General features: G+C 30.5%; 1 protein-coding gene across 1 annotated transcript; it reads left to right on the top strand.

Moving 5' to 3' along the window:
• The first annotated feature begins 656 nt into the window (after positions 1-656).
• On the top strand, positions 657-4608 carry LOC107478812 (auxin efflux carrier component 2-like). The gene is made up of 6 exons (XM_016098949.3): positions 657-1614; positions 1905-2133; positions 3066-3151; positions 3244-3401; positions 4145-4221; positions 4542-4608. Exons 1-6 carry the CDS (start codon positions 657-659, stop codon positions 4606-4608), a joined length of 1575 nt encoding a protein of 524 aa, XP_015954435.1.
• Positions 4609-18728: the final 14120 nt, after the last annotated feature.

The raw sequence follows: 18728 nt of genomic DNA, 5'->3' as shown, positions 1-18728 counted from the left end.
TTAAAATAATTTTAATATACATATATTTAATTACGTAATATTATGTTAATAAAAATAATTATTTTTATATTCATTACTTAAATAATCATTTAAAAAAACTTATTTAATTAAATATTATATAAAATATTTTGCACGATTATTTTACACTAAAATATTAAAATTAAACTGACTAAAAATTTCAAATGCTTTGAAGTAATTTCTCTTCTCAACCTTGCTGATGTGTCACAACATTAATGAAATAGAATAAAAATTTTCATTTGTTTTAGAACACCTAAAAACTTCTCTATATACGTGCTGATCAACAACTGTCGCATTGTATCTATTGTAACATATATAGTTATGCACTTTATATTAATCAATTCATGCATATAAACACGCTTATGCTCACTTGTTTATACTCATATACATATATAGAGAGAGATCGAGCATGGAAAATCCATTCCTTCAAGAGAGACACGCTTATTCAGTTATTTTTCTTATTTATCTGAGAGAATGACATCGCTGTACATGAGTAAATATGTATATATTATTAGGTGACATAGTAAAGCTAGCAATATATGGTTACAATTTTTCAATGTAACATATAGTCGGCACCTTTCTAATTCATCTCTAATTTCATCAAATTTCAGGTCGTTGGCTCGTTGCCCTAAGTCGTTATGATCAAGGGGAAGGACATATACAATGTTATTGCAGGCATTGTGCCCTTGTACGTGGCCATGTTCTTAGGTTATGGCTCAGTTCGGTGGTGGAAGATCTTAACGCCGGAGCAATGCTCCGGCGTCAACCGTTTCGTGTCGATGTTCGCGGCCCCTTTCCTGGCATTTAAGTTCATATCGGCCAACAACCCTTACAAGATGAACTTCAAGTTCTTGGCGGGAGACTCGTTACAAAAGGTTTTCGTTATGGTTGTGCTTTATATATGGAATCTAACGAGATTCGGGAATATGGACACAGGCATAATTATCTATGCCCTTTTTGCTTTGCCTAATACCCTAGTCATGGGTATTCCCTTAATGGAAGCAATGTACGGAAAATTCTCTACACCTCTCATTACTCAAATTGTTGTCTTGCAAAGCGTCATATGGAACACCGTCTTGTTGATTCTGTTCGAGTATAGGGCGGCTAAAATCCTCATCCAAGAGCAATTCCCCGACAACACGGCCGCTATTGCCACAGTGACAATAGATCCGGACGTGGAGTCCCTAGGCGGGGAGCCCCTGCAAGCTGACACGGACGTGGGACATGACGGGAAGCTTCATGTGGTGGTGAGAAGATCAGCATCCGTATCATCTAATAATACATCTTACAAGTCTTTTGAATTGCCTTCCTCAGGCTTATCTAGGGCTTCTTCAAGTGTTAGTGAAATCCATTCTATTTACTCCGCTAGAGAAACCCCGTTAAGATATCCAAGCTTTGAGAGTCCTCATATTATTAATTTGCCAAAAAGCATGTCCGTTGGTACTATTTTGGAAGAGGATTTGAAGAGGCCAAAGAAATTCTGGGGTGGAAGTCGCAAAAATAATAGTAGAGTTTCCTCTATTTGTACCAATGACGACAGTATTGGATCTTCTAACGGTGTTGTTGTTCTTCCACACCACAGTGCTGCCTCCAGAGGTAAATAATTAATCACAAACTATGTATTTTACTGGGTGAAAATTTACTTCTAGTTATTTTTATATAAAGAAAATAGTTATAAATTATTAGATAATTTAATATGTTTGATTAAATAGAAATATATAATCTTTAAGAGCCAACTTTACATGAAAATAATTACCCGGAAATTTTTATTCTTTTTAGTTCTGTTTTGAAAAACTTTAAGTGAAAACTATATATCCCATTAAACTTTGATTCAAATTGTTATAGATAAATTCTTTAAACTGTATCTCTATTTTGTTTTTCATCAGATGAGCATGATGAATTGACTGAAACTAAAGAAAATTCGAGAAGTTCTTTAAGTGGGAGCTGGAAGAAGATGGAGAATATTGAAGAAAATGTTGAAAACAAGAAGAAACAAATGCCATCTGCGAGGGTCATGACGAAGCTCATTACAGTAATGGCTTATAGGAAGCTCTCATGGAACCCTAATACATGGGCAAGTGTTGTTGGCATCACGTGGTCCCTCATAGCATACAGGTATTTGCATAACTAACTACTAATTAAATCTATTGTTGGGCTTTTATTTGAATTTTATTTTATTTTTTAAAAACGTGTTTCTTAAATTTAAATATTAAGTGTCAAACAGTTTATGCTAATTTAGTCACCAAAAACAGCTCTAATTTAATAATAATTTTTTTATAAAATTAGAATTCTCAGATCGTGAAAAAGAAAAAGAAAAACCGTTTTTAATATGAAAAATATAGGAAAACAATAAGAATATTAAAAATGGTAAACAGTAGATATATCAAATGTTCAATTCAATAGTTATGCAGATGATTACGTTGGTTCTTAATTAGTTGGATTGTGGTTATTCTTTTTGATTCGGTTTACTCGTACATAGTTAACAATAGTTGGATGTTCAATTCATTAGGTGTACAGATAGTTATCCTAATATTAAAATTTTGGAGATAATTTAGGAGTCAAATAATTTTTTACTTTATTGGGCCAATTATAAAGCCTATTATTCATATTATTTATAAAATTTATTATCTACCTAACAAAATCGTTTGAACTAAAACCATTACATTTTAAATAAAGCAAAAAAAGATGTCTTTTTTATTTACTGCTTGGTTGCATAGTGAGTAGTGACTTTCTAATTGTTTAAAACCAACACAAAAAGGTAAATCAAATATCATTTAAATAATTTATAATTTTAACCTTCTTAATTCTTTTATACAATACACTAATTTTATATTATCTGAAAATGATTTTTATTTTTATTTTTAAAATATATGTATGTATGTATATATCAAATTGAAAAAAAAATACTATTCAAGTCTTTAACTAACAATTAAAAAGTGCATATATTTTATATTGATAAATTGAAGTTCTAGCTAGTGATATTCAAGATTTACTAATAATATAATATACTTTTTTCCTTCATAAAAATATTGCTTATGCCCTTGTAGGTGTCACATCAAAATGCCGTCCATAATTGAAGGTTCCATTACAATAGTGTCAAATACCGGTTTGGGTATGGCTATGTTTAGTCTAGGTACTAATTATCTTACACCTTTAATTTCTTTACTTTCCTTTCTGCCATTATAAATGTGTTCAATTAAAATATTTAATTTTCTATATAAATAGGTCTATTCATGGCATTACAACCAAAGATCATTGCTTGTGGAAAAAAGTGGGCAGCAATTTCTATGGGTGTTAGGTTCTTGGCTGGTCCGGCACTGATTGCTGCAACCTCAGCACCAATTGGTATCCGTGGAGATCTTTTACGAGTTGAAATTATTCAGGTAACATGAAAATTCATCACTTTTAAGAGAAAATTACTGTTATTTGATTTTTTTAAGAAAATTAAAAATTAATTTTTATTTTAATATTTTTTTTGTTTAATTATTCTATCAATTTTTATAATTTTACTGAATTTTTAATTAGATTTTTATATTTTTTTTGTTCTTATACCATATTAAATTTTGTAATTAAGTTCTTATCGTAACAAAAATGATAAAATTGACAAAATATTCCGTTAAACAAACTAAATATGCCTAACACTTTACTGAATATTTTGTATAGTTTAATTAACAGAATATTCCGTTAATTTCAACGTTTTTGTCACGGTAGAAACTTACTTACAAAATCTAATATAATGTAGGGACTTAATTGAAAATTCGGTGAAATGATAGAAACTAACAGAATAATTAAACCTTCTTTTTAAAAAAAAAAACTTTGAAAATATTTCTTTTGGGTTTTTATGTTGATTAAAAATTATTTCCATTATAATTATTTTGTAAAATTTATATAATATTCTAAAAATATTTTACTCAAAATAGTGTTTTTTACTTTTTTTAACTATGTTGCATAAACAAAAATATCAATTACTAATTAGTTATGGTATCATACAAAAATTTACTTATAATTTTTAAATAAGTTTGATTATTTTTTTAAAAATATTTTAATTGTAGTTGGATTATTTAATTAAAAAATATATGAAATAATATATATAGGGACGATTATGATGGCGTGTATGATTTTGCAGGCTGCTCTACCCCAAGGTATCATTCCCTTTATATTTGCTAAAGAATACAATCTTTATCCAGATATCTTCAGTACTGCGTAAGTTTTGTTTTGTTTTGTTTTGTTTTCCACCTTTACCTTTACTCATTAGCGTTAGATTAATAAAATTGAAACATCAGAATATTGATGTATTCAACATAATTAATGTATAAATACGTTATCTTTTAGATATACCAATACATCAAATACTTATTAATGGATCAAAGTATTAATAGTTTGCATCTGTTTTAAAAAAAAAGAAGAAAATCTAAGTAACCAATGGTTTTTTAATTAGCCAATATTTAATCATCTAATTTATAAAAAAAAAAAGTGATCAACGTCAACAACGATTCTAATTATACGATTCACCAATTTTGCAGGGTTATCTTCGGAATGGTGGTTGCATTGCCCGTAACAATAATATACTACGTGCTTCTTGGGCTTTAATTAATATTTGGGAAGTTAACCAATATATATATTCAATCCAGATTGTTCATGAGTTCGTTGCTAACGCTAAAATGGCTAGAATCGATGCAACGAAACATGCATGGGATTGTTTTTTACATGTCATGGATTTAATTTTTTGTATTAATTCATTCTAATACAATTATTTTTGTTTTTTCTATGTGGGTAAACTATTAATATAATATCTGAACATTTACAATTTTATAAAAATAATTTTTGAAGATGTGAACGAAAAATAAATTCTTAAATGATTTAAAAATATAATAAAAATAATTAATAAATATTATATTTTTATAAGTGATAAAAAATCATCCATATAATAATAATAATAATTGTTGTTCATCTATTAAAATTAAGACTGCTATTGTAAAGGAAAAACCAACTTTACCAACACATAGGTGCACATCGCCAGCACTTGATCCTGCACAATGAGGACATCTATTTTTACTGTGGTCTTCGCCTTTATAAAGTCAGGAACGTCTAGGACCACGCATATCACGCATATTCATTTCATTCAATAAGTATATTATTTTGGGACGTTCTTTAGAGACTCACTTTAAGTGTGGATCAAGTATATATCTTAGTCTTTGATATACCGATCACATTGTTAGATTTTCTAATAACTTAAACCGTGTTTTATACATTTTTTTTATCTCATTCATTCTATATACCTCATGAACGTATTGTTGTCAATCAAATCGTTGGTAAATTTTATTTATTGTATTAATTAATTCTAATGCAGTTATTTTTGTTTTTTCTATCTGAGTAAACTATTAATATAGTACCTAAAAATTTATAATTTCACATAAATAATTCTTAAAAATGTGAACGAAAAATAAGTTTTTAAATAATTTAAAAATATAATAAAAATAATTAATAAATATTATATTTTTTATAAGTGACAAACAAATTTTTTATATTTAGCAAATGATTTTATTTATTTTATTCAAATTTTTATAATAATATTTAAATAAATATTTAAAAATACAAAAATAATAGAATTAATACTAACAATAATATTATAGTTGTAACAATAATATTATATTATAGTTGTATATATACTTGTATAACTTAATTTTTATTATTAACTAGTGTATGTTTTCATATCCTGTACGGAATAATACATAAAATTATATAAAAAATTTTATTAAAAAATTAAATAAAATATATATATAAAATTATTATTATAAATATTTTACAAAATTATAATTAAAATCAAATTTTTAGGATTTTAATATTAAAATATTAAAAATATTAGTATTTGTCTTGATCAATTTGAGTTTGTTGAGTGATTATCTCACTCGTCCGCTTAAACAACTATTAGGAATTAGAATCTTGCTTTGTGTGTGTAGCAATCTATTGGCTAACAGTAAATCCTTAATAAATTGAGCATCAATACGTGTGGTTAGACTTGGCAGGAGTACCCGAATACGCGGGTACCCGACCCGTCCAAACCCGGTTGGGGAAGGTAATAACTTGACCCGAATCGGGACAGATTTTGCTCATGACAGGGCATGGTCGGGTTTAGGGTGTACCCGCCCCGGATATATACATATAAACACTTTTTAGGAATTAGGATTTGTCTCACATTACAGATTCAGTGATTCTCATACAACTTCAGTCCATACTCTATAGCCATCCAAGAGAAACCCAGTCATCTTCACCCAGAATCTTCTTCACAAAAAACCTCATAGCTCCCGTCATTGTCATTGCTGAGCCCATCGCCGCCTACCCCTTCACAGCTCATGTCGTCATCGATGCTTATCACGTTACCGTCGTTGTTGAGTTGTCACCACCTTTCTCCTACCGAGTCCCTTTTTTCTAGGTAAATTCCTCTCTCTCTCTCTCTCTCTCTCTCTCTCACACACACACACACACACACACACACACACACATACACATTATGAGTCTGTCAAGTTCTTCTCTTCTTTTTCCACAAACTCATCACTTAGTCGCCATCGCTATGAGCCCGGGCGTTGTCGTTGCAGTTTCATTTGAATCTGTCACTGAATAAAATAGAATTTTTATTTAAGTTGGACCAGTTGGAAATAGGCATGCATGAGATCATTTTTGCATGTAATTTCTGAATTTTCTCATCTAAATTTGATCTATGTGGTTGAGCATTTTAGTATGGCGATCATCGTGCTTTCGTTGCGACACTAATGTGATAAAAGTTGCAGTAATTTCATAACTAATAATGAGACAGACCATTTTATTAAAGTAGTCAGGGAAATAACATTCAGATGTGCGCATAAAATTTATAAAATGTGATTATTTCAGGAAAATATATATGTATAGCCCAAGTGTAAGATTGTTAGAAAATTATTATTTCTTAATATATTTATGGGCAATACATATATTAATTATAACAGAAAAGCTCTACATCCATGTAAATAATTCATCCAAGTTATCCAAGTTCCTTTTCCCAGACGCGCCTCCCCCATCCCCTCACCCGTTTGTTATACACGCGCCACATATAACGCAAACCTTCTCTGCTACGTGATAAACCTTTGCTCAACGTAAAGCTTCTGCTGCATCCTAAACTTTCTTCTCTGCTCACGTTTTCATTCTTCTTCTTCTCTGCTTGCATTCTTCTTCTTCAACGTAATAAGTTTTGTCGTTCTCCTCTATTCGCATTTTCTTTATTGTTCTTCTTCTTCTTCTCTGCTCGCGTACTTCCTTATTGATCTGCATTGACTTCAATGTAATAAGCTTCGTCATTCTTCTTCTTCTTCATTTTGTTCTTTGATATTCACTTCTCAATTGAAACAATGAATGATTCAAGTTTAAATCAGTTGAATGAGAACAATTTGGATTATTGTTCTGAAACGAATCATGCTAATGAGGTTTGGATTATTCAATTTTTAATCGAATTGAATTGCATGCAATTGTTAATTTTATTTGAATTGAATTCAATGGACGTAGGTGTTTTTGAATCTGAATTGAATTGAATTGAATTTATGATATCTAAATTGTAGACAGAGGTGTTTTGAATTTGATTTTGTATAATGAATTATGTTTCGTTCACTCAGTACTATACAATTATTTCACTACAAGTACGTGTTCTGGTTCGCTGTGCAAAAAACCTTTTGAATTTGATTTTATATACTGGATTATGTTTTGTTCACTCAGTACTATAGCATTATTTCACCATAACTACGTATTCGGTTCGTTATGCAGAAAGGAGTTTGAATTTGAATATATATAATGGATTATGTTTCGTTCACTGAGTATTAAATAATTGTTTCACCATAATGACATTTTTGGTTCATTATGCAGATAAAGTGTGTTGTGGATGAAAAATTTGTCCCAAAGATGGGGATGATTTTCAAGATACTAGAAGAACCTAGAAAGTTCTACAAACATTATTCCAAACTTGCTAGTTTTTTGTTTTTGATATTAACTTTTGTGAAATTCTTTATTCAAAAGTTACTTTTTCTTTATTCAATAGTCAATTTATTGTGCTATGTCAGAGAGTTCAGGTGTTTCTAAAACTGAATACTAATAGAAACATGTTTTTATAATTAGCTCTCTGCTATATTGATATATGCAATTCTTTCTGTTCATCCAGTGTATTAATTTCGGTTCACTGTGTTTTTTGGGGTTCTTAATGTCTTGATAAATACCCTGATTCCATTCACTGTGAACCTGAAACAAAACAGTAGCCAGACAGTTCCAACAGATATATAAATTAACATCTCAGACTGACGGGACAAGGAATAATCCATCTTGAATCAGATAAAAATACTAACATTAGATATATACATTGATATTAAGATTAGATATATAGATTAACATTTACATTAATATTCACATGAATATATTGAAAGAAGCATTGTTTGCTTTTTAAAACAAGATAAACAAAATATTGTTAATTGTAACACTCTAATAATCAAATCCTTATACTCGAGTCATAAGTCAATGATAATAAGGTGGTACGACTCTCAAGGGGGATTTTTAATACATAGTTATAAGTACAATTGAAAGAAGTATTAATCGAGAAGTCTGAAAAGAGTAAAAATAAAATCGCGAAGTCATATCACTCACGTATCGACAACTAAAAGATAAAGCATGAATTCGAAAGCGATGTATAGATAAAGACATAAAGGAGAGTAAGAGTAGGACGTTATATAGATATATAACATAAGTAAATAGTCACTAGTCACGACTCACAAAGTTTAGACCGGCTAGGGTATAGTATGAAAGTAGTTGACAACAGTATCTCCTAATTTCTCCCAAATTCATATAAGAGCCTCTATAGGCAAGTTCAAAAGAGTTCAATACATAATATAAGCTTTTCAAAATAAAGATGAGAGATTCTAAGCAAAATATAAAGTAGAGAATCATAAAGATCGTCGTCATCTCTCAGATGAACCATAGCTCACTTCTGAGCACCTGGACCTGTATCTGAAAAACAAGAGATATATATAGAATGAGAACCCGCGACCCATGGGTTCCAGTACGGTAAAAGTGCCAAATAAATACGATGCATTGTAATAAAAACTCACTAAGCATCCTACACTTCCTTTCACCCAATATCCATCCTATATTCTCGCTAATCCATAAATAGGCAACTGTCATAAGGGAATGCTAAATCTAATTCCTCTTTCGCTTGCTTCCCAACTTTCTAACTCTCCAACAAATCAGAATCAGAATCATAAGCCAAACCCATCACCAGTTATTCTGTCTCATTAATTCTATATCATTACCGCATATCCTCACCTAGAGCAAGTGAAATTACTTCACTGCATTTATACCCAGGGAGTTCAAATTATCTCATACAATAATCATCATCATTATTCAATCACATCATCAACTCATCTCATCAAGAACAACCCTCAGCGTCAATCGACGCCAGCATGAGGGACCTCTCAGTTGTACAAACACAAGCAATACAGGCAAGTAATACACAATAAGGTACAAGTAGAACAAGTAGCACATAATCAGGTAACATAGCATATATGATATAGCAATCCAAAACAAATAGGCAAACCCAAACAAGTCAAACATATGCAAATGATGTATGCCTGCCCTATGGCTGATGATATCATCCGTCGGTTATAAGCCAACCCAACGCGTCCGGTAGCTAACCCGGGCATAGTCTCTCTGTTGCGCATTACTATCATTAGAGGGAATACGTGCCCTATCACTATTAGAGGGTATATATGTGCCCTGTCACCCTTACAACCAGAGAGAAAACACAAGCATACTCACATTCAATATTTTCCATCATTATTCATTTACCACATTCATTCATTAATCATATATGCATCTCTGGCATACTCGCCATATGTTAAAGCTTTCTCAATCAATTATCATTGTTATCAAATCTCAAACATTAACCTGGAGCAAGCGGGACAAACCACAACCCTCACTACTACCCAGGTATCACAAATACACATTCATTCATAATCACTCTTCATTATTACCAATTTTAAAACAATGACCCGGAGCAAGCGGACGAACCACGACCCTTGCTACTACCCAGGTATCACAGACATACATTCATTCAAAACTTCACAATTAAACTCATTCATCAAAATTCTCCTTCCCCATCTCATACTCGGAGCAAGTGGACAAAGCCACTGCCTACTACCCAGGGGTCACACGTCATATTCATTTTCAAATCATCATTTCTGCACTTCCTCAATCACAATTCATTACTCCAAGTCTTCCTTCATCAACAAGTTGTCACATTTCCTAACTTCTTCTCATTACTAGGCATACTATAAAAATTTAGGACTTAAAGGATGGAAATGGAGGCTTAGAAGTCTGAAATTTGGCTTTAAAAACTCAAAAATCACTTTTTGCTGAAAATGGGATCACGCATGTGCGTCGCCCACACGCACGCATGGGAAGCGAAGAAAAGATGCGCACGCGTGGGAAGTAGAGAGGTAGGGTGACGTGTGCACATCAGCCACGCGTATGCATAGATGCGTTTTGTGCTCCTCACACAAAACCAGCACGCTACCATCACAACTCTCTGGAATTTATACCATGCACCTGCATCAATACAGCGACGCATACGCGTCGGCCAGGCGCACGCGTGAGAGAGTAAAAATCGTGAGTGACGCATGCGCGTCGGCCATGCGTGCGCGTCGGAGTACGTTTTACCAAAAATTTTACTAAGTTTAAAAAGCTGCAGGATTACATTTTCAAACCCCAAACTTCCGTCGGGCATAACTTTTTCATTTCAAATCATTTTCCACCCGTTCTTCGAATGGCATAAACATCTCGGATCCAATTTTATTTTTAAACAATTTTGATACAAATCAGGGATTCAGAGACCAAGTTATGCTCCGTCAAAGTAGACCAAAATCACAACTTTCATAAAAACCAACAAAAACTAAATTTTCAACACAAACCAATTTCAAGCCTTTTCAAAACCAACCAAAACTTACAAAAATCAACCTCAAGCCTCCTCAACTCATATTTTCAACATTCTCATTAAATTTACAATCCACAATCCACCATTTTGACCAATCTCAATCAAATAACTCAATTTCAAACAAAATATCATATCATATATTTCATTCCACATCTCAAGTTCTAACAATACCAATTCCATCAACCCCCAATACATATAAATCCATGTTATCATATACAACTCACATACATTATCAACAAAGACATCAATTCCTTTCTCAAAACCAATAACCACATAATCCATACAATCCCTTGTAACCAAATAACAACAATCACAATTCCATTCAATCTCATATGACATCACACAATACACACATCACTTACCTTCCTTACCTCTTTCTGGCCTCTGGCCCAAGATTCACGGCCTCCGGCCCAAATTCACAATTTAAATGCATATTCCACAAACTAATATTCATTATCCCATTTATCAATTTCTCAACATACCAAACATACAAATTCACACAATTCTCAACCCAATCATTAATTTACATTGCATATCAACTATATATTTTAGTACCAACCATTTACACAATCCAAACTTAATCCTAGGGCATCTAGCCTAGGAATTCTCATCACACCACAAGATACTTAAATAAAACTTAAACCGTACCTCCTAGAGCCAAACTAATTGAGCCTCTTCTTTGAAAGTCTCCACCAACCCTTAGCTCCAAGCCTCACTAAAGCCCCACAATCAATATCAACCTCCCAATTATGCACCAAAATCACCCAATACTCTAACATAATCAATTTTCACACTTATAATCAACCTAGGGTTCGTGAAATTGATAATACACAAGGGTTAGAGGGTTTCTTACCTTAACCCACAAAATTGGTTGATGAAATTCACCAATGGCTCATACTAGAGCACTCCTAAATAATCAAAATCATAAAATTACTCAACACCCATAACCATACTCAAATTTAAGGAGAAAACGAGAAATGGGCAAAGGATAGTGAAATATTCACCACAAAACTTAGATAGAATTGTAGAGGATGAGAAAAGTGATGCGTAGTCGCAAACGGCTCGTCAATCGAAGTTTCGGAGAGAAAGTTATGGTGGTTTGAAGTTTCAAGGAGGCTAAAGTTTTCTCTCTTCTTCCCTCTCTTCTCTTCAACGTGTTTCACACAATAATTGGGGGGAGGGGGTGTGGCAGCTGAATGGTCTTAATTAGGCCATATATATTAGGTCTTGGGCCCACTTGGGCTCGATTCACTTGTTTTAGTCTGTTGGCCAAACTTTGGGTCAAAACCTTTAAAATTAGAGTTTTAAATCGTATTTTAAATATTTCTAGCTTCCCAAATTATAATTTCTCATTTCCTAACCTTATTCACTTATAATTAATTTATTCAGCTGCAGTACCGGATAGATCTCAGCCGATATTGTCGGTCAAATTTCCAGTGTGCATTTTTACACAGAAAACTATGTTTTTTGACTCAAAAAAATCCACTGAGTCCAAATATCATATTTAAATTATCAAATTCCGATTGCTAAATTTTCTAACCATATTCACTTCTATTTAATTTATTATTTAATTAATTACGGTTTGATTGGGTTTTACATTAATTACAACCAGTCAATCATAGTATATCCTATTTACTATCTAAATCCCCAGATGTGAACAATAAGGGCTGGAGAGTATAGCAGATGGCTTTGGGAGTCTTATTGCTTCAGATTTCTGAATCACTTGGTCTCTGATTTGGTTTATTTCATGCAACAGAATATTCGGACCATATTCGTGCCTGAAGCCATCAATCTCTTCCTACATTTCAATTGAAAGGAATTAGTTACATAAGAAATGAACCCAACTAAAATGATAAATGAAAGAACTGAAATGATAAATGTCCCAACCCACTGAACCGAACCCTCTTGATGCACTCAATAAAACATGATCAATAATAAAATAGCTATGCTACATGCAATCAGAATAACCCTAAACTCTGAACACACTAAATATCAAGTGAATGAAAATCACCAAACTCACCGAACCGAACAACATTCATGTGGTGAATAAATCGTTATACTTTCAATCATCAAGAATAGTATTTCTCCATGCAAAAGAAGTGAACTCAACAGAGTAACAACCAAGTTCAAATTAACATACACTATCTACTCACATATACTATCCACTGAACTGAATAAAAATAAGAACAAATTTAATTCAAAACCCTAGTTACACTGTAAAAATACAACCAGAATAATCCTAATCCCTGAACACAGTAAATATCAAGTGAATGAGAATCACCAAGGACACCGAACCGAACAACATTCATTTGGTGAATAAATCGTTATAAACTTTCAATCATCAAGAATAGTATTTCTCCATGCAAAAGAAGTCAACTCAACAGAGTAACAATCAAGTTGAAATTAACATACACTATCTACTCACATACACTATCCACTGAATTGAATAAAAATAAGAACAAATTTTATTCAAAGTCCTAGTTACATTGTAAAAATGCAATCAAAATAACCCTAAACCCTGAACACACTAAATATCAAGTGAATGAGAATCACCAAGCCCAACGAACGGAACACCATTCATCTAGTGAATAAATCATTATAAACTTTCAATCATCAAGAATAGTATTTCTCCATGCAAAAGAAAAATTGAACAGAGTAGCAATCAAGTTCAAAGCCCTAGTTACACTATCTACTGAACTGAATGAAAATAAGAACAAATTTTATTCAAAACCCTAGTTACAATGTAAAAATGAAAACAGAATACGTCGATCTATTAAACGAAGAAAATCAATCTAACAAACCTAAAATGCAACTAGGAGAAACATTACATTGCAAGATTTCAAATGAACAGTAGTTTTTCTCATACCTTTGTCAATCTTTGTTGCTGTTTTTGATCATTTTTGCTTGTTCCTTGAGAAATCTTCTCGCGATTCTTCTCCAGTAGTGGTTTCTGCAGAGAACGTGAGTGAAGTTTGAGTGATTTTGAGAGAGATTCGAAGAGAAAGAGCGGTTTCGTGTAGTGGTTTTGTGTTGAGGAAGAAGTAATATTTTTTCATAATGAGCGTGAATGAGTAACGAGGAGTTTCGGGCACGTGTAATCACGCTTCATTAATATGCGTAAATGAATTTAGACTTGGGCCAACTTGGATACATGAATGTGTAGCATGACTGTAATTATAATTGCAAATTAAGTAATTTCACATTAAATGACTTATATAACGGTGATTTCATTTATTGTCATAAATATTGAATTAAATAAATCATTATTACTTTTGATCTGGATAAATGAGATTAAAACCATAAATACTATTTTATTTGAGTTTTAGGGTTTAATGAGTGTTACACTCAAATATAAATACTAACTTCAGGATTTTGGTCTCCAACACATCAAACTTGCCTTTGTAACTCTTTTCCCATAGTGGAGTTGTGATTCAGCCTATCAGGGATATAGAAGGGTTTGGTTGACGAAGATCAAAGAATCACAAGAGCCAAGCTTTCTGATCTCAATCATGCTCTCAAATGAAGGGACGCTTTCGTGCTCTCAATTATATTACTTAATGATTTAACATGGATGATCTTGAGGTTGAGAAATCATAAAATTTTTAAATAAAATAGAATTTTTATTCAATCAAATGATGATAAATAATTTTATTGAATTAAATTATATTAATGTGATCATTAGATGATAAAAAATGCTAGAAAAATAAATAAATAAATAATATTTTAAGAGTATAAAAATATTAAATTGTCATTTCAATTTACTTTTTTAATCAACGATAATAAATATATTGAATTGATTAAATTTTACAAAAAAATATATACTTAAAATTATTTCATTTCTTCAAAAATCATTTGAACATACAATGGTTCAATGAGAAGTTGACTATTGAGAATTGAATATAATATTTTTAAATTCATATTTTCAATAAAAAAAATGTACTTAATTGTATCCATCCTAAATAATTCTATATTCACTGTTACTTATCCATCTAAATAATTCTAACATTGATAGAATATTATTTTTAGATGAAAAAAATTAATATATATTATTCTATTTCAAAAATCAATATTCATATTTAACTTAGAATTTTAAAAAATATGGCAAAAAATTACAATTTTAAGTTAAAAAAGTAAAATATCTATAAATATATTTTTGTTGCTTTAGCTTTAGATATTTCAAAAAGAAAAATTGACAAGTTAATGTAATCAAATCATATTTATATAACATATATAAGAATGTATACTATACATTAATAAAAAAATGTTAGGTGTAATAAGAATAAAAATATGAATTAAAGTAAAATTTAGAAAAATAACAACCAATAAAATATAGAGGAAAAAAAATATAAATAGAAGAGAAACAAAATTATTAGATAGAAAAAATAATTTAATAAATTTTATGTGTATATAAAAGAGGAATAAAAAGAAAATATACAGTACCTTATTTAATTTAGCAAGATTTATGAGAATAAACACATAAAATAAGAGAATGAAAAATAATAAAAAAACTAAATATCTGAATTACTATAAAAAATAAAAAGTAACAAAATAATGATAATCCATCATAATTTTAATTTTTTAATATAATTAATTAATAACAATATAATTAGTCTACCATAATCTTAATCTAAACTTTTAATATAATTAATTCTAATTAAGTAATCAAATAAATTGAATATAAATATGTCTAATCTAATCTTATAAAGAAATAGTAGATTTTCTATATATATATATATTGGAGATAAAATCTTACTTTAAAATGAGATTATTATTATTTTATTATTAATGACATATAAATATTAAAATTATATTAATGCATTAATTGAATACATATTATTAGAATAAAAAGTTGCAAGAATTAAAATAACGAAAATTTATTAACTTTAATTTGTATCTAAAAAGTATACAATGTCACACTTATTTTAAAAAAGATCAAATTCTTCAAATACACGGTATAATGTATAATTTAATAACAATAAGATAACAAATATCTAGAATTTTATAATGGTATTTAAAATTTTCAATGTCGATAATACAAAGAGTTTAAATCTATCAAATGAATTCAATAATTATCTTTGCACATCTTATTTAAATTTAAATTTTAAAATTTAATTTGTATCTTCTTTTTTTCTCCTAATATAAATTAATTTTGACAAAAAATAAAAAAAATCTGTTAGACCAAATAATATTCTATTAAAGAATTAGTATCAGGAGATTTGTAATTAGAAAAGGAAATAATAAAAGTATTAACAATAATAAAAAAAGAAATGAAGCTCATATTATAAATGTTAGAAAATAATAATGATGATGATGATGATGATGATGATGATGATGATGATGATGATGATGATGATGATGATGATGATGATGATGATGATGATGATGATGATGATGATGATGATGTTGTTTTAGCCTTTTAGCCTCTGCCTTTGGTCATCATTTTTTTCTTTTGCTGCTTTTTTATTTAAACTATTTAGTCATAAAAAAATAAAGAACAATAATTCAAGAAAACGAAAACAGTAAGATTAATAGTAATTATACAAATAAAAATATATAGGAGAAAAACAAACTACTATATAATAGAATTAACATGAGTATATTTCATCATTAAATAAACAAAGTTAACACATAACAAAATTACACGTAAAGAGAAAAAATAAAAGAAAAAAGAGTTAAAATATCCAAAGTGATAAAAAAATTATTTTCACAATTTTATTCTGTCATGTTTACAGAAAACTATAAAACAATGAACTTCTAACTAAATTAAATTGTATTTATTATTATTAGAAAAGGTAAGAGAGAGTAATAGAATGTTTCTGTGTATTCAAGTTGTGTAGAATGATATGACGAACGGATTCTTGCATGGTCTAAAATTTTACAAATAAGCTCTCGTTGAAAGTATAGCTTCTAAACCAACAAAAATCATTTCGTACAAAAAACTTGTTTGTCACTAAAACAAACCCAATAAAATTTATAATCGAAGTATTGAAACCTCAGGTCGTCTCTCAAGGAATTGCAGGGAAGTATGATTTATTATTGGTTATGGAAAAAAGGTATATTTTTGGGTTTTTAAAATAGAGAACAAGGAAATAAATTAACAATAAAGTAAATTAATTATCATGAACACCCGTGCAAGGTATAAGATCGGAAATCCCATCCTAGTTATCCTTATCAGGTGTGATGAGAATTGTTTATTGCTCCCACTTAGTTAACCCTTACTAAATAAAGGAAAGTCAAGTGGACTAATCAATTTAATTCCTCAAGTCCTAGTCAACTCCTATAAAAAGACTAGCTTTAGAGGGATCCAAATCAATCAGTAAATTCTAATTTTCAATCAACAGCTGAGTTTGACAACTCAAGTGTCACCAATTACTCAACCAAAGCAAAAGGGGGAAAATATAAATTAAATTGAAAGCATCAATAACATGAATTTGAAGAAAGCAATCTTAAATCTGAAATACCTCAATGTGTATTAAATAAGAAAATCAATCCTAACATGGAGTTCATAAACCAATATTAACAAACTAAAATAATAGAATAAATAAAAGTAGAAGAGAAATTAACGTAAAGGAACATTGAACTTGGAATGAAGAAGAAGTAAACCTAACCTTTAAGAGGAATCCTAATCCTAAATCCTAAGAGAGATGAGAGAGCCTCTCTCTCTAGAAACTACATCTAAAACCTAAAAATTGTGAATATGAAAGTTGTATGATGAATGGTTGTATTCCCCCACTTTATTGCCTCTAATCTGTATTTTCTGGGCTGAAAACTTGGTAAAAAACAGTCCAGAAATTACTGGGGCAAAATCTGCCACGCTGGTTTTTCGTTACTGCGATGTGTGCACATGAATCACGCGTGTGCATCGCCTAACTGTACGGACACTATAGCAAATTATATATCATTTCGAAGCTCTGAATGTTAGCTTTCCAACGCAACTAGAACCGTCTCATTTGGATCTTTGTAGCTCAAGTTATGATCGATTTAGTGCGAGAGGGTTAGGCTGGACAGCTCAGCAATTCCTTCAATTTCTTGTATTCCTTCCACTTTTGCATGCTTCCTTTCCATCCTCTAAGCTATTCCTGCCCTGTAATCCCTGTAATCACTTAACGCACATATCACAACATCTAATGGTAATAAGAGAGGATTAATATTAGCAAATATAAGGCCAAAGAAGCATGTTTTCAATCATAGCACAAAATTAGAAAGGAGAATGTAAAGCCATGCATTTTGTATGAACAAGTGTATGAAAGATTGATAAAATCCACTCAATTGAGCACAAGATAAATCGTAAAATAGTGGTTTATCAATCTCCCCACACTTAAACATTAGCATGTCCTCAAGGTAAATAAATCTTCCAAGAACAGACATGAACTGGATTTCACTAATTCAAATCATAAAATGAAGTACAAATAACTTGCAAGAAGAAAGTAGCTCATGAAAGCCGGGAACAAAGAATCAAGCATCGAACCCTCACTGGAAGTGTATACACTCTAATCGCTCAAGTGTTTAAGGTTCGATTCTCTCAATTCTCTACTAACCTTGCTTTCTAAGACTTGCTCTTCATCTAACAATCAACAAAAATTTAATGCACATATACACATATCATGAGGTCTTTTAAGGGTTGTAATGGGGTTTAGGGTCAATGTAGGATTATATTTGGTCAAGTGGACTAAAATCTGAATCCTTAATTAACCTAAACTTCCCACCTAACTTA

The sequence above is a fragment of the Arachis duranensis genome, chromosome 3, assembly GCF_000817695.3.
Source record: "Arachis duranensis cultivar V14167 chromosome 3, aradu.V14167.gnm2.J7QH, whole genome shotgun sequence".
In the NCBI taxonomy this organism is placed as follows: Eukaryota; Viridiplantae; Streptophyta; class Magnoliopsida; order Fabales; family Fabaceae; genus Arachis; species Arachis duranensis.
Note: the sequence above shows the minus strand (reverse complement) of the source record. Positions and strands in the feature narration are given on the sequence as shown.